At 44.7% G+C, this 24,555-nt stretch overlaps 1 protein-coding gene across 1 annotated transcript; it reads right to left on the reverse strand.

Annotated features, from left to right (window-relative positions):
- Positions 1 to 744: 744 nt before the first annotated feature.
- PEF1 (penta-EF-hand domain containing 1) lies at positions 745 to 24,555 on the reverse strand. Its single transcript, XM_074305318.1, has 5 exons — positions 24,176 to 24,555; positions 9,493 to 9,793; positions 4,076 to 4,231; positions 3,226 to 3,369; positions 745 to 1,634 (listed from the first exon to the last, which is right to left on the reverse strand). The coding sequence occupies exons 1-5, from the start codon at positions 24,197 to 24,199 to the stop codon at positions 1,405 to 1,407; spliced, it is 855 nt and encodes a 284-aa protein (XP_074161419.1). The 5' UTR covers positions 24,200 to 24,555; the 3' UTR covers positions 745 to 1,404.

Raw genomic sequence — 24,555 nt, forward strand, 5'->3', positions numbered from 1 at the left:
CCACGACCATTTGTCCTCTGGAGTCAAGCAGAATGTTTCTGATGTTATCTTCGTTCCCATGACTCCCTTCCAGGGGAGCCAGACTCCCCACATGACTAACTTTTTGGAAAGACAAATCCCAGGTGGTGGGAAATGGGTTCCAATGGGCCCAATCCAAACACGTGGCCACTGGCTGTTTGCAGATGGCCTCCCAGGGCTGTCTCTGATGCAGGGATGGCAGGCCTTGGGCTAGCCCAGGGCAGAAACAAAGGGAAGGAAGTCAACCTGGGCAAGGAGCAAACCCACGTGAAAAAGATTCTGAGGATGTGATTCAGGTCCAAATACACGAGGGGCCTTCATGTGGAAGAGGGATTAGGCCTGCTCGGCTTGGCGGCAGACAGCACAATCAGAGGGGAGGGGAGGGAGAAAGATGCTACAGGGAAGCAGATTTCAGTTCAACGGAAGGAAAGTTAGCAGCGGTGAGGGGCTCCTGCAACAAGGGGGACACACCTGGGTGATGTCCAAAGAGGTCAGGGCCAGGGTCAGTGTGGTGAGTCATCCTGACTAAGGGCTGCCCAAGTGGGCGGGAACATGGTCACCCAGTGCCCTCGGCCTGTCTGAAGCACCCAGTCTGGACATGGCACCATGCTCAGGCTGGCTCCAGAACCATCAGAGGGTCAGACTCCTGAGCCCGCAGGCACCCCGCCCCCAGCCCCTTTCCCCTTTTGCTGGTGCTGGTAAGAGTGACACAAAGACAAGATGCACTTGTGAGGTAGCACCCCTTTATTGAAGCTTACAGAGGTGCCAGACTTTTGGCCCCTACAGACTGAGAACACAGAGATGCATTGGCAACAGCAGGCACATGGACTGGGCTCAGGGCGCCCGCTCCTGTTGGCCCGAGCAGCATGGGCACAGCACAGGGCTGGGCCGTGAGGGGTTCCGTGGAAATGCCCATCCGCCCCAGGTCTGTTTCATCTGCAGACCCAAGTCTGTCTAATATAAAATGACACACAAGGAAGCGACAAGAATATACATGTGGCGAGAGATGAACTAATGCGGAGACGGCCATCAGGAAAGGCCTGTGAGTCACTTGAAATCCTAGGTCCCCCATCTCCCAGGCCTGGAAGCCCTGGGAGAATCTGCAACCTGAGGGGTCCTATGGGGGCTCGCTCCTCCCCACGTCCAGTGTGGCAGTCACCATCAGGTTCTAAGACTCCTTTCTGGAAATGTTGCCACTCAAAGAAATGGGGAGCTCTACTTTATTTTGGGGGCAATGGTGAGAGAAGGGAGGGGGGAGGGAAGAGCCCCCACACTGTTTCCAGTGGGAAACGGGGAACAGGGGCAGGTCTCCAAAGTCCCTGGATCTCTGAGGCCAGGCAGCCCTCTGGCTCTGCCCCAAGGAGGACTCATGCACTGTGTGGCGGGTCACAACATCCGTGACGCTGTCATGATGAGGAACTCTTCGAAGCTGAGCCGGATATTTCCCTGCATGCTTGTGTCCTTCTCCCGGAAGGCCTCGGTCAGCACCTGAAGCTGAGTGCACACTTGGATGAAGCGGTCCAGCTGCATAGCAGGGTTGGCAGAGCGGGGGCAATACCGGGAAAGCAGGAGCTGCGTGAACTGGGGGCTCAGGTTGTATCCCATCTGAGACAGAGCTGCAAAGAAGGACAAAGCCCCGGGGGAGCCGTGAGCCCCTCATCTGTGGTAGGAGGAGAGTGGAGCTTAGCAGCTCCCCTGGCACCCTCAGAGACTAGAATGGACTCGCACCTCGTCAGGAGAGGAGGCCCCAGAACCTGCCCATACCCATCAAAACAGAGTTTCTATCCTGCCAGTCGTGGGACAGGACAAAAGAGCTAAGAACCAAGGTAACCGCCTCAGCCCCCAGAAAGGGAAAGCGAGGCAGGCAGAGGGGACAGGTTTGCCCAAGGTCACAAAGGTCCTGAGCGGCAAGGACCAAGTCTTCTGGCTCCACGTTCCTTGTTATCTCCAGTAATTTCCCATTTCCATTCCACTAACCCTCCTGATCCAGGCCCGATGGCAATCCCCCGCGCAGGAGCTGGGCTGTTCCCAACAGCCTCACAAGACAGACATAAGAAGTAGATATAAGTAGTAAACAGGGGAAACTGGACAGAGGAAGTGACTGAGTGAGGCATCTCCCCCATGACTGTTGAGAACCTCATCTTTCAAGAGGGGCATTGTGGTACCGCACATAGCAAGAACACTGGGTCTGGAATCGGATTTAGGCAGAAGCCCAAGCAATAACTTCCTGAGCGACCATGTCACTCTCTGATACTTCTTTGGGTCTCAGTTTCTTCATCTTTAAATGAGGAAGGTCAGGCAGTCAGTCTCTAGGGTCCCTCTGGTTCTAATACCTGCACATCACTTTGAACACAGAGCTAGACCTGGGGGCCCAAGCCATTGGCCTGAACTGATCTGTCCTTGGACACACAATCTTCGCCCAGTGAAGGGGGAAGCTGTGGGATCCCAGCAGGAGCTGGGGGAGACACTAAGCCCTGCAGGTCACAACCACTCCTAGAGAGCAGTCCCAGCTTTCTTCAAACCTCACCAGGCCCTCTTAGCCTTGGTTTATGTGACACCAGAGATCTACATAATTGGCTTTTCGAGAGCTTGCAGATAATGCTCCTCCATCCAAGTTATCAGCTATTTAGGCCCCAACTTCTCTTCCTGACCAATGGGTAGAGAGAAAGGAAACTCGAGCCTGCTGCTCAGGTTACCTATCAGGGGCTGAGATCAGTAACTATAAGGAGGCAATACAGCATTCATTACCTGGGACTCCCTTCACAGGTAACCAAAAGCTTGTTGTCCAATTCCTACCCAATTAATGTAGTAAGAAACCCCAAGACTATTTCCCTCTTTGCTGCATTAACAATGTGAGGTGAGTCTGCAGCCTCTGCCCCTTATGACCATTTCTCTGTGGGAAATAGTGGGGTGGGGCAAACATCTCCAATTTCCCTTCCTGAGGGGCACATGACTGTCACATGAGACCTTGCCCCCATCTTCCTAGGTCTTAGGCTAAACCACACAGTGAGAGCCAGGAGAGCTGGATGGATATGGGCCCAAACTCTTCAGGCTGGCTGAAGGTAAGCTGGCCTTTTTTCCTCCTTGGCATCATTCTGAAATGCCAGGCTTCCACGCTGGGTGTCGTTATAGTCAAATGGGAAAGAGAGCAGGTCCCAAGGGGTCATGGGGCAGGAAGCTTGGGAAGGGCCCTAAGGCTCAGCTCACCTTGCTGCAGCTCATTGTAGCTGATGGAGCCCGAGTGGTCTCGATCATATTGCTGGAAGAGGTTCTTCCACTGCTGAATGAAGGTCCACAAGGCAGAGAAGCCAAAGAGGTCGATCCGGCCTGTTTTGGTCTTGTCAAACATGTCTGGAAAGGAAGGATTAGGGCCAAGAAAACTAAGGACCTTAAGCTGCTGGCCTGATAAGCCTTGGGAACTTGCTGCCTCTCCACTGTAGTGTAGAGAGGATGACTCCCAGCACGGTAAAGGGCCCAGAGGGAGGCAGAGCTAGAATGTGGACTCGGATCTCCTGGCTCTAGGTTCTTTGGGGAGCTTTTGAGATGCCTCTTCTACTTTTCATGCCTCCATTTCTACCACTAACTTGTTGGGGTTTCTAGAGTAGTAAGAGTTGATGGAATTCTACTTTTACCTAAACTAGTTCTTTTGAACCTCAGAGGCTCTCTTGGGGGCAGGAACATAAGAATCATACAAAAGTCAGGGGGTCCCCTCTGATCTGAGGTTTCTTAACTGAATCCCTGAGTCCAATGCCTTTTCTACTCCAGCCAGCATCTGGAATGAAAGAAGGCCCCTCATTCTTGACAGGAGTCAGCTGGGAGGGCCCTAAGGGAAGCACTCAAACCCTACAGACCTTCCTGGCTCCAATGTCAGATCTCCATCTATCAGACATAGCTATTTCCCAGCAAGTCAGCCACTTTTGGGGAGCTGGACAAAGAACAGGCCAGTTTTTCAGGCTGAAAGCACAGCTGCCTCAGGGCCCCTGAATGTGGGGGAGTTCACTGGTTTGTCCTTTGGGGAACAGAGAGAGGAAGGATAGGATGGGGGAATGGGACTTACTTATCATCATGAGGCAGGTTTCATCATTGAATGTGGACCAATTGGAGTTGACCAAGGCCTGCTTCAACTCCTTCACAGAGATGTAGCCACTGTGATCTGAATCCACTGTCTGGAACCAGGAGTAAGCTTCAGGGTCTACACCAGGAGGAATGTTGCCTGAGAGAGAAAGCAGATTCCAATTGCTAGGACCAAGCAATGGGCCAATGTGGGGCTGAGTTTTAAAGGATAATGTGTATCCTCCCAGGCTTGTAAAAGAAAGACCACATACCAACAGAATATAAGCTTCCTAAAAGTAGAGGGACTGTCTCACTTTTTATATCTCTAGCACCAAGCATTAGGACTGACAATGACTGACCACTGCTTAATAAATGCATGTTGATCAAATGAGATATGATAAAAGTTAAAACAGCACTAGATGTGGAGTAAGGAGGTCTGACCTCTTGAGAAAGTTATTAAAATCTCCCAAACCTGAATGGCTTTTTAATGAAGGAGTGAGGAAGAGAGTGGGGGATGACAGCTCACATTTTGAAGAGAAGTGGGTAAAAATATAAGGAAGGTCTGAGTTCTTGAGATCTGTAAGCATGAGTTAATAAAAATTTAACAATTGGTCTACATTACATAACAATACATAAAAATTAAAAGTTCAATGATGCCACTTATTTTGAACTTTGTATTTACTGAGGACCAGTCTGCATATGAATTATCACTAGAACAAGTACAACCCCCAAAGGCCTTTTATGCCCTGTAGGAAGTTTCATTAGCTGCTGCAGCTGAAAAGCTTCCTTCCTTCCTTCCTTAACCCCAGAGCTTTTGGACACTCAGCTAGGCCTGCCTGAGTTCACAATGGACTGACCTCCTAGAGGTTAAGGTTACCTCCATACCATGATGAAATCTGAAGGAAAATGGGGCTGGGGAGGGGAAGGTCTGCATTATTACAAATTAGAAATGGGGGAGAGGTGGAGAACTGAGAGAAGGTTTGTCTATCCATGCTTGAAACATCAGGCTTCCATAGACAGGGGCAAGAAAAATTCAACTAATGCCTTAATATGATCGAAGAAGTATTGGAGGGAAAACTGGACAGAAGGGGCAGAGTAAACAACATAAGGAAGGGAGAGAACTGTTATTCTGTGTATGATCTACACAACAGAAGCTCCCTAAGAGACTACTCCTGAAGAATAAAATTATCTGAGTAACCGGGATGGGAAGAATCAAAAAATCATCTCAGAGCTGAAAAGGACCTCAGAACACTGAAGGTCAGAACTGGGATGACATACAATGGCAGATCTGAAAGAAACCTTAGAGATTACAGGATATTGTCCTCTCACTTTATACAGAAAGAAACTGAGGCCAAAATGCCCAAATAGGACCATACTGGGGATGAGTGATGATTATTCACTGATGATTACAGTGAAGGCTCTTTTACGCTAAGGGTGAGAAGAAAAGAAGAAAGAGAAAACCTAGTCTGATGCTGGATGAGTTAAGAGCAAACAGAGCAAGATAAAGCTGCTGGCTCAGCAAGTGCAGGGCTGCTGGGAGCCTGAGCTTCTCTCCCAAGAGTAGCCTGTGTGTATAGACAGAAACAAAGTTGCAGGGTTTTTGTTTTTGCTTTTGCAGCAATACCATTCCTGTAGGGAACTTCAAGAAGGTGACTGAATAAGCCCCAAACTACCAAATTTGTAGATGTGTCCTTGGTTCAGACAAGCCATGGCAGTGCTGATGCAAACTCATAGAGGGGAGGCCTAAGGTGGGCATACATGGAGCATATTTAAAGAAGAAAACCTGATTGGAAAAGCACTTTAAATATGCTCCAACATGTAAACATATATTGTATTTAATTTATACTCTAGCATATTTAACATGTATTGGTCAACCTGCCATCTGGGGAATGGAGGGGGAAGGAGGGGAAAAATCAGAAGAAAAGGTTTGGCAATTGTCAATGTTGTAAAATTACCCATGCATATATTTGGTAAATAAAAATTATTAAAACATATTAAATAAATAAATATATATGCTCCAAATAGATAAATAACCTATCCATAATATGGCCACATTAAAAAAAAAAATAGGAGAGACTGGAAGCAGTACCTTTCATTATTATGGTTGGAAAGGAATTCAGAATGAAACAAGAGAGAGGGGAGATCATAAAAGGCAAAATAAAAAAGTAGACGTGATTAGGTAAAAAAATCAACTCTTTCTGATAAGTTTGATATCCAAAATATATAATACAAATATGCAACACTCAGAACCATTTTTTAATACATGAGGCTAAAGGAATTTTTCCCCCTACATGATGAGTCACTCATATCTGTGATTCTAATACTCCACAGGATTTCAGCAACCTATTTGGACACATCTCCTGCTCTCTGGCCCCCTCTGTGGATCTAACAAAGGAAGGCTGATGTTAACATAGGGATCATGCCAGCTGCCCCACTAAGCCTGTCAGGCATCTGAAAGCAAGCACATATAGGAGAACTCTTTGACCAGTAATTGCTATTATCCAAATGTGGATAATTCTAAGGGCTCAGTTTAACCACTGCTGCACTGTGGTAGATTGTCCTTCTATATGGGAACATGGAATCCACAGCAGTCCTTATATCAGTGGCATCAAATTCAAACAGAAAGAAGTCACTAATCTGTACATAAAGATCCATGCAGGCTGCCTATTAACGTAGTTTTAAAATGTGATCTCATCTATGCTTCATTGTATTCTTATTTATTTATTAAATATTTCCCAGTTCCATTTAGTCTGCTTCAGGTAGTATTCCAGACTGGTGTAGATCCACAGGTTTCTGCCTTACCTCATTCATAATGCCTAAGCACCACAATCTCTATAATCACTGCTAGATTCACCAATATTTCACCCATATACCAATCAAGGCAAATAGCTACAGTTTGGCTTTGGCTTTTTGTTAGCCAGGCAAAGGAATCAACCATCTTAATCTGTTAGTTTAACTCTGTAACCAGGGCTCAAAGTCAGTCCCGAGAAGCAGACAAATCAAATTGTCCATCTACAGCTGGGATTGCCCTCCTTTTCTGAGCCTAACAACAGTGAATGGAAAGACTGGAAGGTTGGTTTGAGACACTAGGTTCTGTTTCTTCGTAGAGCCCAGAAAGACCTTAAATCTCTTCACAACCTATGTTACCTGGAAGGGTGACCACCTTCAATATGAGACCCATGCAACTCTGAAGAGGCTGTCATTCTAGGCAGTCTTTTAGACTAAATGCTCACTAACTTGAGTTGACTGAAACATCCCAATCAATTTTCTGTAAAAGCAGGAAGAATGGCCATAAAGCCACCTGTTTTATCTAGGAGCACTAAAGAGAAGTTCTCTAAAGCCAGTAATTTCAAGGGCATCAGAAAGCCTAACAACCAAGCACAAAAATGCCAGGTCTATATTCATGAGGCAAACTAGGAATGATTCTTGGGATAGACTATTATCAAGTCAAGGGGGATACTTTAGTTGTGTCCATTGCTGCACCCATAATGGCTTGATCTGGTAGGTCCACAAACAGTTTTCGAAAGAAGAAATGCAAATCATTAACAAACATATTTAATATGCTCTAAATCACTGATAATGTGCAAAATGCAAATGAAACTACTTATACGGTTTCTTTCTCAATTTCCATTGAAAAAGATGAAAACAACAACAACAACACAGAAATAGCTCATGTTGGAGGGATTCTGGGAAAATAGGTAGACTGGGATAGAAGAGCTGTGGGGGGATTGACTGGACCAACTGTTCTAGAAGACAATTTAGAATGAAAGAGTTTACTCTTTAGTAAAGTGTGTAAAGTTTAGTAAAGAGTGACTAAACCAGGGGTTCTCAAACTACAGCCTGCTGAGGACGGTTATACAGCCTGCCCAGTTATGGCAAATGGGCTGAGGGGCGGAGATGGAGTGTGAGCTTTTGTTTTTACTATAGTCCGGCCCTCCAACAGTCTGAGGGACAGTGAACTGGCCCCCTATTTTAAAAGTTTGAGGACCACTGGACTAAACCATTTATACGCTTTTCTCCAGCAATCTCACCACTGGGAAGATCTGGATAGGGATCCAATCAAAAGAAAAGCACACTAGATATACAAAAATATTTATAGAAATACAAAAATAAAATGGGCCTTATTAATCAGAAAATGGCTCAACAAAGTGTAATATAAGGATATAATAGTACATTAATGCATGTTAAGAAATGATGAGTATTAGGAATTCAAAAAAACACAAGTTTACATGAAATGATACAGATTAAAGAAAGCAGGACTAGGAGAACAATAAATACAATAACAATGATGTAAATGGAAGCACACTAAAAATGGAGTCTCAATAGAACTCAAGGAAGGAGGTTTTTGGAAGAAGATTCCACTTCAGGTGTGTTGAACTTGAGATACTAATGGGCCTTTATAGAAGGTGATGGTGGGACTTAAGTTTAAGAGAGAGAATAATACTGGACATATGGATGCAGAAACCTATCTGCATAGAAATAATTGAAGTCCCTCCAACACTCACTTCCATCTCTTGCCAAAAAACAGGGACTGGGACAGGCCCTGGATTGACACCCACATTTAGAAGGGAGGATGTGGATGACGATTTGGCAAAAGACAAAAAAGGGATGACCAGGCAGATAGAACCAAAGGAGACAATGTCACTAAAGCCAAGGCAGGAGAGTACCTAAGGCGGGAAAGTCAAAAAGTGTAGAAAGGTCAAGAAAGGTGAGACCTGAGAGAAGCCTTTAGCACTTATGAAATATCTGATAGCAGCCAAGTGATGGCATTTATTAAGCACATAGGAGGCGCAGGGCATAAAGAAGAGAAGCCATTGGGCTTAAACAACCTTTCTCAGGGGGCTGACTATACAAAGCTAGCCAGAGGACAGCCTGAGGCAATGTTGGAATAATCGAGGTGGTCCCAGGCACATTTGGAGCAACTGGGAGCCGTAAGGAAGTAGCCAATGTCTAAGAGGAGACTGAGGGTGGGAGGGGGGACCAGGTGACTAAGTGTGGTTTCTGAGTCAGAACTGGAACAAAGAAGGAGAGGATGGAGAGCATACAGAGATTCTGAGGACAGAAGAGGGCATAGAAAGTTGGAGGAAACAAGGAAAACTCTGGAACAACCACATGGGGGAGTATGAGGGTCAATCAGGGATTGTGGAGGGGGGGTACAGCTGAGGGCACTTTACATCACAAAAGCAGGAGCAGAGATGAGATCTCCAAGGCTGGGATTTGGTAAGGTGTGAATAGCATAGGATAAAGCGACTAGGATTTGAGAGGAGAGGGTAAAGATGAACTAACAAAGAGTCAAGACTGTAAAGCAAAGAAAACAAGACCAAAGCAGAGGGAATAGACTGAAAGTCCTAGTGAGGACACAGGATTTGTTCAGGAAGAATGAGGGAGAGATGGACAGAGAAGTTATATCTTTCCACTTACCTGGTGCTGGGCCTTGCCCATAAGGTCCTGGCTGGGGGGCATTATAGGGATTTGTAGCAGGCTGGCCATAGGGACCTCCTGGGGCAGAACCTCCATAGGGTCCTCCAGGAGCTGCTGATGGGAGCCCCCCAGGGCTGGGATGTCCATATGCTCCACCACCAGGTGGTGGTCGATAGGGCCCTCCTGGAGCTGGGCCTCCATAAGCCCCACCAGGGGGTAGCCCCCCTCCATACTGGGGATGTCCTGGGTAATAACTGCCTGGTGGGGCTCCTGGGGCCTGTCCGGCAGTTCCTGGGTAGCCCTGTGGAAAGAAAGAAAAATATTAAGAATTAGAACAGTGATACAACTTGGGAAGAAGCCTCCTCACCCCTGTTTAAGGGACTTCCCAGCTCCTGGTCTTTACAAAATGTTAAGACTAGGACTGGAATGATCCTAGAGGGATCACTGAAGGCTGAAACAAGCAAGCTAAAGCCAGGGCTCTTTTCACTTTGCTCCCTAAAGCTCAGTAATCAGTAACACCTGGAGGAACCAGTGATCCCTTATCACTCACTGAGGTCAATGAATAAAGAAATGGTTGGGGTAGACATTTGAGGAAGAGCACTGACAAATTACAGAACACCCAGAAAAGCAGGGCATCAGACTGGAGAATATGAAACAAGAGGTTCTGCTGAAATTAATGATAACATTCAGGGGTGATAAGAAACTGAAGATAAAATTCAGAGGAAATGCAACAATTGCCCAAAGGATGTGATTTGTTATTCTTAACCCCGAGGACAACAAAAGCAACAAGTAGGAGTTGCCAAAAGGCAGATTTAGGCAGGATGCAAGTAAAACTTAACAATTAGGGCAATCCCAAAGGGAAACAAGAGACTATCTCCAAAGCAACAGTTCTTAACTTAGATCCATGAACTTGGTTTAGGGGAAAATAAATAAATAAATAAATAAATTATATATATATATATATATATATATATATATATATATATATATATATATATATATATATATATATATATATATATATATATATAATTTATAACTATTTCAATTTAGCTAACTTTCTTTGTAATCCTCTGTACTTCTTTTATGCATTTACAAGCATTCTTTGCAAAAAAGGTCCATAGGCTTTGCCAATGGGATCTAGTTCACAAAGGTTAAGAAAGCATGCATCCCAGGAGGGAGGTTCTCCATTACTTGGCATCTCCAAGGGAAGGCTAGATGCCCACTTTGGGGACATGTAGAAAAAATTCTAGGCAGGAACAGATTACAGTAGGTAGCTTCTAAAACACCTTCCAGTTCAAAGATTCTAGGATTCTGTTTTTCTTGAGGAAACATTCAATGTGGTAATATGAAAAAAGCATTGCCCTACAAAGAAGCAACTCGTGTACTATAAGAAACAAAATATCTTATCAAGAACTCCACTGACACACTGATGAATGCAGGAAAGATTTATTTTACATTCTTGCAAGAATGCGTGTCTACATTACTAGATACACTTTTGGAACCCCAAAGGCAGCATTTTATTTCCTATCTTGAAGGACAAGTCCCTCCCTGATTCCCAATTAATTGGACATTACAGAAGTTATAGATGTGATTCTCTACCCCTCATTACATAGCCAGTCCCTGCCCCCAAATAGCTTATATTCTTATGGAGACAAAGTTCTGAGGGATACTGTTCAAATCTAAAACCTCCATCCCTCCCACCCCTGATTATTCTTTTCAGTTTTCTACACCTGTCTTCTGCTTTCTGGGAGCTGAGTCCAACTACAACAAAAGTTCAATGTGCAACAAAAGCCAAGGATCTGGACTGAACCAGGAAGTAAAAGTCAAGGAACTTACAGAGAACCAGGCCCAGTACTAGCTCTCTGAAACTGGGGCACATACCCTTAAGTTCTGTAAGGGGGTTGGGTACAGAAATTAAGGAGGTCAACATAGAGACTGCCATTCCCTTTTACTTGCTATACCAAGATTCTGAGTATCCAGTGAATTATCTATCCCAGAGTTCTCTGCCAATTCTTCAGCTAAAGCCTTTAAACCTTCAATGCCTTAATAATGGTTCCATTCAGGCCTGTGTTGTTGAATACAAAGGTGCAAAGTTATCTTCCTCCCAATGTGACACATGTGGAACTCCCCTCAGGAGCATAATAGCATCAAGGTACAATCTTAGGATCATTCAAGGGTTCCATCCCTCCACTGGGGGGCACTACAGTTGCACTAGGGTTTCCCTGTATCTCCAGATTCTAACCCACTATTCTAAGACTTCCTAGTGGGTCTTTTCTAACCTCATAAATTCTATTCACAACCCAATTTGCATTTTTTACACTTAGAATTATGGGATTACATTTTAGTTCTTAACAAAGGAGCCTGGCTAATCCCCTGAATTATGGGGATTTACAAAAAATTTGCAATTTTGATTTTAGTGATTTTCCCAGGGAATGTGGATTTATCCACTATGGTGAAGAACCAAATACGGCTCCATCTCAGATAGGGGGGTCCACAGTATCTGGAATGTCAGAAGAGATCTCTTCTGAACACAATGTACTAAATTATCTTTGATTATTTAAATCTCCACATTCTAAATTCGGCATGCATATTTTAATGGGATAACCCCCCCCTTTCTTTAATCCAATCATCCTGATCATGTAGGTCTACTTGATTGGTTGTTGGGAATTGCCCATATCAGCTTCCCCAGAAGATTAATAAGCCCCTTATCTGTCCTCAATTTTCCAGACTTTTCCTTATTAATGTAACAAATAAATATTATTTATTTATTTTTGCTTAGGTAATTGGGGTTAAGTGACTTGCCCAGGGTTACACAGCTAGAAAGTGTTAAGAATCTGAGACCAGCTAGGTGGCACAATAGATAGAGCATCTGCCCTGAAGTCAGGAAGACCTGAGTTCAAATTTGGTCTCAGACACTGTGTGATCCTGGGCAAGTCACTTAACCCCAATAGCCTCAGAAACAAAAACAAAGAGTCTGAGACTCTGCTATTCATATATTCAACCTTGTCCTGATGAAGGAAGATGTTGGGGGAAATGAAAATCTCAGGACTCTCCTAAACCTTCCATTATTCCTTCCTATAGGAGATAAAGTGGTTATCATTATCTGAAATGTTATTTTCCACTAAACCATACTGGGGAGTAATTTGTTCTAAAATTATCTGGAAAATACTTGAAGCTGTGGCTGTCACCAATAGATAGTCCTCAACCCTTTTGGTTAAGTGATCGACATCTATTAGGACATATTTCAGCTTGACCACCCTTGGCATCTCAGTAAAATCGACCTGAACATTCTGGAAGGATTGAAGGTCTGCTTCCTGTCTTCTGCGGGCTTGTTTCCTTACTATTTTATTATTCACTCTTTTTGCAAATTACACCTTCACAATCTTGTTTAGTTATTGTGTGTATTCCTACACTTGTATATTTTCTCAGCATTAGGTCACACATTGCTTGACCTCTCCAATGAACTGTGGTGTAAAATGAAAAGGAGTTCTCTGACAGCTTGTTTTAGTATTTCTTTCCCATCTGGTAGTAAACATCAAGCTTCTGTCTTTACTGCCTTGAGTTCAGCCAATCCCTTTTCTTCTTGTTTAGTAAATGAAGTAATGAAGAATATTTCTTTTTCTGGGTTTAGGACAGTTTACTTAGCCATTTCATCAGTCAATCTATTTCCTTTTACCTCAAGTGCATTCCTTTTTTTTGATGTCCATTCACATGGACTGTCTTAACTTCATTTGGCAACAGCAAGTTTGTTAATATTTGCTTTACCAATTCACCACATATTAGTTCCTTCCCCTTGCTATTGAATAATCCTCTTTCATACGAAATTTTCCCAAGTGTACTACCCAACCAACTACTTAGAGTTGATGTAAATGGCTCCCTCTGTTTCAGCCAACAGTGTTAATGCATTATTCAGTGCACATAGCTCACAAGTTTGTGTTGATCATGTATTTGGTAATCTACCTGGCTTTTTAATAATAATAATTTAATAATTATTATTATTCCCATTGATTATGGCAATATTGTATCTTTTCCCATTTATCACCCTAGGTGACTCATCAACAAAATAGGTGATATCCCTCTTCTCTCAAGTCTGGACATACCCATCCAGACTAGTATTCAATAGTACCTAAACAACTGTTCTAAATCCTCACTTCTATTCTCCCCTTTCCACAAGAAGAGAGCTGCATTTACAGAGGAATACTTATCACCAGGATTCTTCCAAAGGGGAGTTTTTACCTTCTTCCACCAATATAGCAGTGCCAGACACTGCCTGGACACACTTCCAGACAGTCTCATGAGAAAAGGTCTAATAATGCTGACAAAAGGGCCACTGGTCATCTTTTAACCTCTCCAGTTCTGAGTCAAAACCTCCAGATGAAATGGTTTGTCTAGGGAAGGGAGTGCCAACATGGGGGCCTGAATCAGAGCTTGTTTTAGCTCTTTGGCTAAGTCTTTCTCTTTTTGTCCATTGGAGTATATATTTGGTAGTTCTAGCAATTTGAGATATGTCTTTAATTTTCTGAGTGCAGGAGTCAATCCATAACCTACAATAATTAGTCAGGCCTAAGAACTTTCAAAATTCCTTTTTATTCTTTGGAAGGAGCAGCTCAATAATTTCCTCAATTCTCTCTGAATTTATTCTCCTTTGTCATTCCCCAAAGGCCCAAAGACCTTACTTCCTTCTTGACATACTGTAATTCACTTTTGGATACTCTGAGTCCTTGTTCTCCTAGGAAGTTTAACAAGGCATTAGTGGTCTCAGCTCTCTTTCTCCTTTTCCCAGAGATTAGGAAACCATCCACATACAGTAACAAAACAGTCCCTGGGGGACATTTGGATTTCTCAGTACTTGCTCCAATAGGGGATTCCAGGAAGCCCTGGGGAAGGATTGTACACCAAAATTGTTGTTTCCATCTCTTGAAGGGATTTTCCCAATCAAAGTTACATTTTTACTATCCTGGGCCAAAGGGCAAGGCTCAGAAGGCATCCTTTAAATCAATCACACTAAACCATCCCTGATCAAGGGGAAATCTTACTAAGGAGGATATAAGCGTTGGGTTGAGGGCCCTTTGATCTTGGACCATGTGGTAACAACCCATCAGGTTTCTGAGCTGGCAGAGTGAGGGTTCGTTTTAAGGGGACATATATGGCTTAAGGAGACCATCTTTAAGCAGATCCCTCAAGTGAAATAAGGTGTTTTAGTCTTATCTTCCCCTTGGGAGAGGAGACTCAATCCCCTTTTGCCTCCTTCACACTCAAACCCTTAGATCTATTTCTTTTTCTTAGACATAGCAATCACAATTTGTTTGTCACAAATCCCAGTCTCCAAATCTAGTTTTATTATTAAATCTATTCCTGATAAATTATTTCCTGCCTTGGGGACATAAAGTAATTGTTCCTATATTGTTCATTCCCCAATCTAAGGGTAGTTGTTTCAAAAATCAGGACTGTGAACTCCTCCCCTTTAACTCCTGAAACTATCAAACTCTGGTTCGAAACTTTTACTCCCTCTGGTATAAAATTCAAAATTTTCCTTCTCTAATGGTCCTATCTTTATATTTATCAAGTGTTCCCAGTGGGATCTGGAGTTAAGGAATCCTTCACCCTTCTAATCATCCTCATCAAAAGTTACAAGAGTAATTACCTTTTCTTCCCTTTTTAATTCTGAGCACTCATGCTTGAAATGACCAGGTTTCCCCCACTGCTAGCATCCAACAGTTATCAGAGGGTAAACCATGTTCAGTCACCCTCACCTGCCTCTTCCTCCTAGTTCTCCTTTCACTCTTCCTCTTATTTTAACCCACATTTCCTTTTCCCCTCCTAAGTTCCATTCTTTTTGATCATTATGTTTGCCTTCTGTTTATCCTCTATTTTTATAAGTACTTTTTGTGACTCTCTCATTAATTCCTACAGGGTTTTTTACTCCACCTTTCCAGATTTTAAATCTTTTTCCTATCATCTGGTCAACCTTTGGTAACAAAATGGATCTTCAGGAAGTTTGGGGTCACTGGGTCTTCAGGGTCCATGCCAGAATACCTTTTCGTTTGATTCCTTAGTCTTTGTAAAAATGCTGATGAAGTTTCATCCTTCTCTTGTATTTCAAAGGCTTTTGAAAATTTTTGGAACTTAGGGGCAGCATCCTTTATACTTTTAATTATCAGATCTTTCAAATCTCTTATGTGTCCTTTGTCCCCTGGCTTAATTTATTATCCAGTTGGGGATCAATGTTTGGAATTTTTTGTTCAGCTGCCCTCAACTCCTGGACTTGTGTGTGTGAGAGTGTCTTTCTCATTCCTCCTCCTTATCCTTCCTCTTTTCCTGTGAACAAAATGTTCACAATGGTCATTATCTCAGGCCAGGTATAAAAACATGGTCCCAAGACAGTCCTTTGGGATTCTCAATAAAAGACTTCATTTCTTTTCTTTTTTAAATTTTTCACGAGAGGTGCATTTATAAGCCCTCTTTCTACTTGTTCTATGGGAACCTCTCAGAGGGAATCGAGCCTGAGAATTTCCTTCTATGAAGACAGCATTCCTTCCCAGTTCGGAGTTAAGAAGTTCTGAATATTTTATCTACACTGCTCTAATTCCTGATGTAACCTGGAATGGGCTGGTGCACTAGGGGTGACACTAAATGCAGTAAGGCCAGTAGCAAAGCAGTCTTCCAATCTCTAGTTCTGTTGTTCCCGGCATCAGCTGGGCCTAACAATTCTCCTAAATTTATTAAATTTTGTCCTGGTAAATCTAGGGGAATATGGTGGAAGCAGAGATGACAATGGATCCCAGATTTTAGGTTTTCTCTCTTCGTTTTGTCTTCTGATTTTCCTGATCTGCAGATTTAAGTGGATACAACAGGAGGCATAATCTGATTCTTCCTGAGAAAAGGGTTTCTTTTCATTGACATAGATATTAAGGGCTTGACATAGCCCACTTTCATTCACCCCAAACCTAGGCCAAGGAATAGCAGGGTGTTTTGGCCAGATAAAACAACAATATTTTTAACATTTTTAAAAATCTTTCTGCCTAGTACTTCCTAAGGGATTGTTTGAAAGAATGTCCTTAAGGATATTCTCATTATCCCTTTTACTTCCCTTAAATTTTGCATTCTTATTTCACATTCTCTACATCTGAAACTTTCTGTATCAAAACCAGTCATTTCTTCCTTCTTCAGCTTTCTCTCACAATTAACAGAACTGTGGATCTAGACCCCACAATCGCTTTATCCTTTCCCAGTATGTCTTAGTTGCACATACACTTAGTCTCAGTACTCCATTAGGATGCTCCAATCACCAAGGCAATACTTATCGTCCTCTTTTCTTACCTTGGTCTGTGGAGTTACCTGGTTACCAGTGTGCCTACTGTCTCATACTTTATTTCCCTTTTATGTTCCTGGATCCATAGCGGCCTTGTTCATTAATGTGGTGCTAGGATCTTGAAACAGTCCTCGAGCTGGGATGCCTGTCGGCAATTCAGAGACCGTTTAAAGTCAATGGCAGGCATCTCCCAGTCCTTCAGCGATGGCCACCCCTCACTCAGGATGTCATGATCCTGGATGAGCCCCTATTCACAAGAAACAAGTGTCTTACCAAAAACTCTGCAAAGCCTCTGGTGAGCAGGAAGGACTTTTATTAACGTTCTTCTTGATTAATGTTCAACAAGAAGGCACACCCATTAAGACAAATACACAGATTTTTATTTCCTATTCCTGATTCTCATTTCCCTCCCATTTCTGTTTCTCCCACTGGCTGGGTACCACAGAGTTTACAGCCTATCCAGAGCGCCTAAACTCCCCACTTGACTCTCCACCAACGTTTGCATCTCCCATTTGCCACATTCAGTGCTCCCTTCTCCTTATTTTCTTTATACTTTATTTGGTTATAGTTCTCCATAGCTGCAAGGTTCTTGACTGTAAACCAGTTCCAACCAGTTTTAACTAGGCCAGTTCCAATATACTTTCTCAAGTGTGCTGTCATGTAGGTAGTATGATGAGTGATATACAGAAGCAATATCTCTAACCACGTTGCCTTACTGGACAGAGTATTATTGCACATAAAAGCCAGGAGAAATGTGTTCAAATCTTGCCTCATGTAGGAGTCAAGACCACCTAGGTTTGAATGCTATCTCAGACTTGTAAATTGCACTAATCCGAGCAAGTCACTTAATCTCTTTCAATCTCAGTTTTCTCATCTGTTAAAATGGGGACAATAATACTTTTATGCCAGGGTGACTGAAAGAATCAAAGTTTAGTATGTGTGAAATACTCTGAAAATCTTAAAGCAATATATTATGGTTAACTGTACTATTATAGTGCACTAAATAAGAGCCCAACTAATAGGGCTCCCTAAATCACTAGCCTGAGACTTCCTAAAGAAATGAGGCTATGAATGCAGAAATCAGCAACCACTAAATGATTATGGTTGTTCTACAGTGGTAACCTGGGGTCCTCACTTGCTGTAGACCTACTTTGCTATAGACGAGAGAATATATTGGTCTTGGATTGGGACACTTGGAGTTAAATTCTACTCAGAAACTGACTACATGGCATTGAGCAAGTCACTTTACAGCCTCAGCTTTCTTAACTTTTAGGCCTTAATTCATGATAGAAGTAGGAGCTATTATTATTACTGAGGTACAATTGTATGAGGCAATATAAGTGTGGCAGAAAGAGTCCTTGGATAACCTAGAAGTTAGTCACAGATTCTCTGGGCTCTCAGATGAAGTGGTTTGGACAAGAGCTCTTTCATGAACCTCTGATTTTTTCCCACCCCAAGTAGGATCCCCATGCCACATACCTCCCTCTACCTCCAAGCCAGAAGGGATTCCCCTGCTACTGGAGCTCCAATATCTACATCACTTTTCAGATCATAGCTCCGGGTCAGTGGAAAGTTACCAGGAACATCTAGAATTCTCCAGAGTCCCACTGTGTTCTGCCTGGGAGGCAAGGCTAGGGAGGGCAGGAACAAGACTTAGTGAGGTGTGAAACAACTTTGAGTGTAACTGCCCAGGAGGTTTGGAGAAAAAGGATAGGGGGAGAGGGAGAAAAAGGGAAAAATAATTTCTTCTGTCCCTTGGGTTGTGCCACTATTATCAACACATCACTACTCATCCTGATCTTCTCAGATAATTCAGTTTGTGCAGACACTCCTTCTAGCATGATTACCCACAATGAACAGTCACACTGTGTAACTGAGGTCATAGGCAATATACAATAATTCAATTAATTAATTATTCATGAAATGATTTTCACCAAGTCACACATGGTATCCAAGCAATATATATATACTCTACCCTCTGGAGGCCGGACTGTTGTTAGAGACCACAGGCAAAAGGAGGATACACCCAGACAATAATAGAGGCTGATAATCAAATCCTAATTATTCCAAAATTGGAATAAATTATAGTTCAGTGCCATAATGAGGATATAGACAATAAGTACTTTGAGCTCTGAGGGTACTTCAGGGAACTCCCTTAATAATCACACACCTGCCTAACTAACACCCTCTACCCACCTCTGACCTTTATACCTGTGTAAGGCAGGCAGGGCAGGCCCCTTTTACAGAGAGGGGAACCAGAGTTCCAGGCATACTGACACGCCCCATGTCACAAGGAGAGGTGGGATGGGAAGTATTACTTAGACACCCATTTTACAGAGGAAACTGATACTTGCCTTTCCTCAGTTACACTACAATCCAGGGCTAATTCTACTGTAACTTGCTGCCTTTCAAATATTGGGATTATGGAACAAGGGAAACTTGAAATGAGATAAGGGTGGACATGGGCAGACAGAGAGAACGGAAGGAAAAGGGTAAATTCAAATCTGATAAAATCAAGCCCATCCTATTTAAGACATCTAGGAACTTAAGTTCTGCTGGGATGAAGTTTAAGAGGAGGTAGAATTTTGAAGCCTCTGGACAGGGTGCCATCTCTCAAACCTGTCCTGGATCATGATCCATCCACTCCCCTCCACACTTAAAACCACTGCCACAAAGATTCTGCCACTCCTGAATAACCACACAAGTTCACCTTTCAATAGCACTTGAGTTTAGAAAGTACATTCCTCACCACCAGGTATTAGCAGTAACACCACCATTTTTTACAGGTGAGGAGACTGAGGCTCAGAAATGTTAACTGGGGTGTGTGTGTAATAGAGATAGACAAGAGAGATCGAGAGAGTGAGAGAGACAGAGAGAGAGAGAGAGAGAGAGAGACAGAGAGAGAGAGAGAGAGAGAGAGAGAGAGAGAGAGAGAGAGAGAGAGAGAGAGAGAGAGAGAGAGAGGAGACAGAGAGAGAGCGAGAGACAGAGTGAGAGAGTGAGCGAGAGAGACAGAGAGAGAGAGAGAGACAGAGAGAGCGAGAGAGAGAGAGAGATAGAGAGACAGAGAGAGCGAGAGAGCGAGAGCCAGAGAGACAGAGAGAGAGCGAGAGAGAGAGAGAGAGAGAGAGAGAGAGAGAGAGAGAGACAGAGAGAGAGAGAGAGAGAAGAGAGAGAAAGAGAGAGAGAGAGAGCCAGAGAGAGAGAGCCAGAGAGTGAGTGAGAGAGAGAGAGAGAGAGAGAGAGAGAGAGAGAGTGAGAGCCAGAGAGAGAGAGCCAGAGAGTGAGTGAGAGAGAGAGCGAGAGAGACAGAGTGAGAGAGTGAGCGAGAGAGACAGAGAGAGAGAGAGAGACAGAGAGAGCGAGAGAGAGAGAGCCAGAGAGTGAGTGAGTGAGAGAGAGAGAGAGAGAGAGAGAGAGAGAGCCAGAGAGACAGAGAGAGAGCGAGAGAGAGAGAGAGAGAGCCAGAGAGTGAGTGAGTGAGAGAGAGAGAGAGAGAGAGAGAGAGAGAGAGTGTGAGAGTGAGAGCCAGAGAGAGAGCCAGAGAGCCAGAGAGAGAGCGAGAGAGAGAGAGAGAGAGAGCCAGAGAGTGAGTGAGAGAGAGAGAGAGAGAGAGAGAGAGACAGAGAGAGAGACAGAGAGAGAGAGAGAGAGAGAGAGAGAGTGAGAGAGAGAGAGAGAGAGTTAGAGTGAGAGCCAGAGAGAGAGAGCCAGAGAGAGAGCAAGAGAGAGAGAGAGAGAGAGAGCCAGAGAGTGAGTGAGTGAGAGAGAGAGAGAGAGAGAGAGAGAGAGAGAGAGAGTGAGAGTGAGAGCCAGAGAGAGAGAGCCAGAGAGCCAGAGAGCGAGAGAGAGAGAGAGCCAGAGAGAGCCAGAGAGAGAGAGAGAGAGAGAGAGAGAGAGAGAGAGAGAGAGAGAGAGAGAACGAGCACCAGCGCAATCTGTCTGATGCAGGAGTCTCAAGCTCAGGGCTCCTGATACTAAATGAATCCTTTCCACTAGAGCATTCTGTTGCATATGAAAAACATGTTCACCCTGTTCTCTAGATCCCACAAGACTGACCTAAGAACGATGGATGGGAATGGGTAAGGGGCCAAAGTTCCCCCTCTCTGAAGTTCCCCACCTGGGATTCTAGTCCAGTTCTAAGGAGATAGCAGAGGTCTCCCTAAGCATGTGCTCAAGAGGAACCACTCACCACTTCACCACTGCGTTTATTCCATGTGGAATCTCTATGTGGTCAAGTGAACTAAATAGCCTTGAAGGATCTCTCCAACCCTGAGATTCCAAATCGAAAGCCCAGCCTGCTATTTCCACTGTGACAGGCTCCCCCAACGATAGAGGCTGGACCATGGTCTGAGCATGGATAATACATGCTTCTCAACAGAAGGTGAACTGAGTTTGTCTTTGACTGGGATCACCGCCCTGCCTGGGTCCTGTGTCTGCACCTGTATTACTTACTGACCAGTCCTGAGGCCTAGGATGCTCTCTCTGCCTCATGGAGTGCTGGGCTTCTCTACACATCTGGCTGCTTTTCCTTTTCAGCTTACCGTGTGTCTGTGCTGTGAGTGACTTGGATGGGCCAATTTCTAGACATGTCCCCCCAGTGAAAAGGAATTCCCTTGAAGATGGGGCCTGTCCTTATTTTTGCTCATGATTCAGGCTGCAGCATACAGCAGGCACTTAATATCTGTTACACACAGGTACTCAGACCATTTGTTGAATGAAAGGAATACAAGAATCTCCTTCAACTTCCCGTTTTGGACAACTCAACAATCCTTATTATGCTCATGACACCATAAGTGCTGAGGATATTAGGATAAATCTCAGACTGTGTGGGGAGGCAGGAGGGAAAAGAGGAAGACGGGGAAGAAGCACCCCCATAAGGAGAATATGAGAAGTTAGACACTGTCAAAACAGAATAGAAGATGAACAATATTATTGATTAATTATTAATGTTAACAATAGTTAAGATATCTCCAACTAAATGATGTGAGTCAAAGAACTGGCTAAACAACAAAGGTCCTGACAAAATGGCTCAGGCTTAATCTGGCCCAAACCGGCTAGGGTCATCAAAAGGGCAAATAAAGACTACAAATCCAACCAATTGTAATTAATTTTGACTATTAATTCGACCAATCCAAACCTTGAAGGGAGAAGTAAGGAACCAAACAATATAAAGCTTGCTCTTGCGCCTGCATTTGGTGTGTGTCTTGCCACTGAGCACACCTGCTTCTCATGAGAATTGCTGAATAAAGGATTCTTCTCTCACTCTAAAGGGGCATTGGTTCTAACACTACTCCCGGACCAGTCTGCAAGTGGGGAAGCAGTGGGCAGCAGCAGCATGGCCACCTTACTTACCAACCCTGCTGAGTTCCATGGAGAATTTTGGTTTGGACACATACCAGTTTTACAACCTCAGTCAAGCTATTTCATTTCAGTCTGTCTCAGCTTCCTTAACTACGACGAGATTCATAACAGCATTGACCTCACAGGGTGGTTGTAAGGATCAAAAATCACATGTGAACAGAGGTTTAAAAACTTTGAAGAACTACATAAAAACTATAAGAAATATTGAGGCAAGAGAAAATGTGACTCCTTTGAGGGAACCAGGAAAGAGTCATGCAAGAGATGGCTCCAGAATGAAGCCTTAATAGCAAAAATGAGGACTGCATTCCAGAAGTGGAACATCTTGTTTAAATGCACAGATAGCAGAATGAACTCCAGGAAGAATTACTTGTTCAATCTTACTAGGTCTCATTTGTGGTGGGGAAAAATATGAAATAATGATGGAAAGAAATGGCGTCTCTGAGCAAAAGGGGTTGTGCTTAATTCTGGAGGTAATGGGGACCCATTGAAGGTATTTGAGCAAGGGAGTGATAGGGTAAAAAGGAAGATTATTTTGATATTGTTAGTCCCATGAAGAATGGATTGGACAGAGACTAGAAACAAGGAGCCCAACTTTGTCCTGAATCATATTTGAAGTCTGAGAATCGTGAGGGCCTGAATGGGGGCAGACGTGACTGGAAAAGCGACCAATGCAAGAGATGGAGGCCTAAGGAGCACAGGCCGGTGGGCTACGAGGACCAGAAGAGAGGAAGAAAGGGGCAGTCTGAGGTTCTGAAGGCGGCTAGGGCAGAGGCTGGCTTAGAGGGTGGAGGAGCTGACTCCTGGGGGCAGAGCGGCTCCTGGGGGCAGAGCCGCTCTTGCTCTCTTCTTTGTATCTCACCAAGATAAAATAGGGAAAGAGACAATGACAAATCTGGTTAGAGGATAAAATGCCGGCTCAAGTGCCTTGTGCGGAGAAGAAATGCTGGATTGGAAGCTCAGCCTTACAGCTGGCCAGCTCCGGGACTAAGCGCGCTTTCTCTCCCCTCCAGGGTCTCATTCCCTTACAATAAACTAAGGGGTGGGAGGAGATCCAGGGTTTAAAACTTTTTTGTGTGGTGGAGTCCTTGGCAGAGTAGTGAAGCCCAGGACTTCTCAGAATGAAATACACAGGATTTCGAAAGATAATTGCAGAACCAATTATGCTGAAATAAAGAAGTAATTTTTCCCTGGCTCATCTCTGAAATCTAGACTTTCTAACTGCTAAATGCACCTGTCTGAATCATGTACATCTCACACACTTCACTTTTACTTTCTCCATATGCAAAGCAGGAATAGTGATAATAGTCTGTAGTGATCCAGAGGAAGACTCTAAGAGAACTTTTAACAGTGCCCCGTGTTACTGCCAGGTGCATGCCCCTGGGCAAGCCTCTTACAGACTTTCTTCCTCACTGGGTGAGAGCGGACGGACGAGACCCGTCCGTCAGGCCAACGTTCCGGGCTCTGGGACTGGAGTTCGGGGGAAGAGCTGCCCCAAGGCTGGGGGGGGATTTCAGGATCACACAAGTAGGGATGAAAAGGTCAGAGCGGCGCGGAGGCTCAGTCTGATTCTACAGGTTAACGGAAATCGAGCTCATTCTAAGATTCTAAGACCGTTACCTTTCCTGTTCTGACAGGTCAGAGCTAGAAGGGGTCAAAAGAAGAGTGTCCGAGCTCTCAGGCCCCTCGAACGGGAACAGAGCGTGTCAGAGCTGGGGGCGCCTGGAACAGTCTGTCGGAGGGCCCTAGAGCCCGGCCGGGTCCTAGAACGCAGCACGTCGGCGCGACCGAGGCCCCGGGACCCGCTCCCGCGGTCCACACACGGCGCGGGCGCTCCCCCGGGCGGAGGAGCCAGGGAGGCTCCGGCCTCAGCGGAGGCACCAAGGGTGACATGGCCCGGCCCGGCGCCTCCGGTTGCTCGGTCTCTGCCCCGAGCTGGCGTAGGACCCCCGACCCGGGCCCCGACCCCCGGGCAGCCCCAGACTCGCCGCTCCCTCAGTCACTCACCTGCCCGTACGGGTAGCTAGACATGGCGTCAGTGACGTTCCGGCGAGAGGAGGCACTTCCCTTCTACCACCCGCACGCTCTCACGAGAGGACGGAGAGAAGGCCAGCGCGGCTGTCCATTGGACAGCGGCAGCGGCAGCTCGGCCGGAAGTGACGTGATAAGGCGAGGCCCTCGGCCGCCTAGCTCCGGTTGGAACTGGTCTTTCCGCCGACCTTCGGCTACTACGGCCCCAGTCCCTTTTTTTTCTCCACTCCGAAGAGGCACCTCGGGCTTTCCGGATAGGGTCTGGTTCCCTAAAGAGGCAGAAGCCGCGGCAGCCCGAAGGAGCATCGGGGCCTGGCCTGCCGTTCCCCCACTAACGTCACATCCTGACGGGCATT

This window comes from Sminthopsis crassicaudata, chromosome 3, assembly GCF_048593235.1.
Source record: "Sminthopsis crassicaudata isolate SCR6 chromosome 3, ASM4859323v1, whole genome shotgun sequence".
In the NCBI taxonomy this organism is placed as follows: Eukaryota; Metazoa; Chordata; class Mammalia; order Dasyuromorphia; family Dasyuridae; genus Sminthopsis; species Sminthopsis crassicaudata.

Coding starts and splice junctions, on each gene's coding strand:
- PEF1 (XM_074305318.1), bottom strand. CDS start 24,199: ATGTCTAGCTACCCGTACGGGCAG. Junction 9,794..24,175: donor CTAGCTACCCGTACGGGCAG/GTGAGTGACTGA, acceptor TTCTTTCCACAG/GGCTACCCAGGAACTGCCGG. Junction 4,232..9,492: donor TGGGCAAGGCCCAGCACCAG/GTAAGTGGAAAG, acceptor TTTCTCTCTCAG/GCAACATTCCTCCTGGTGTA.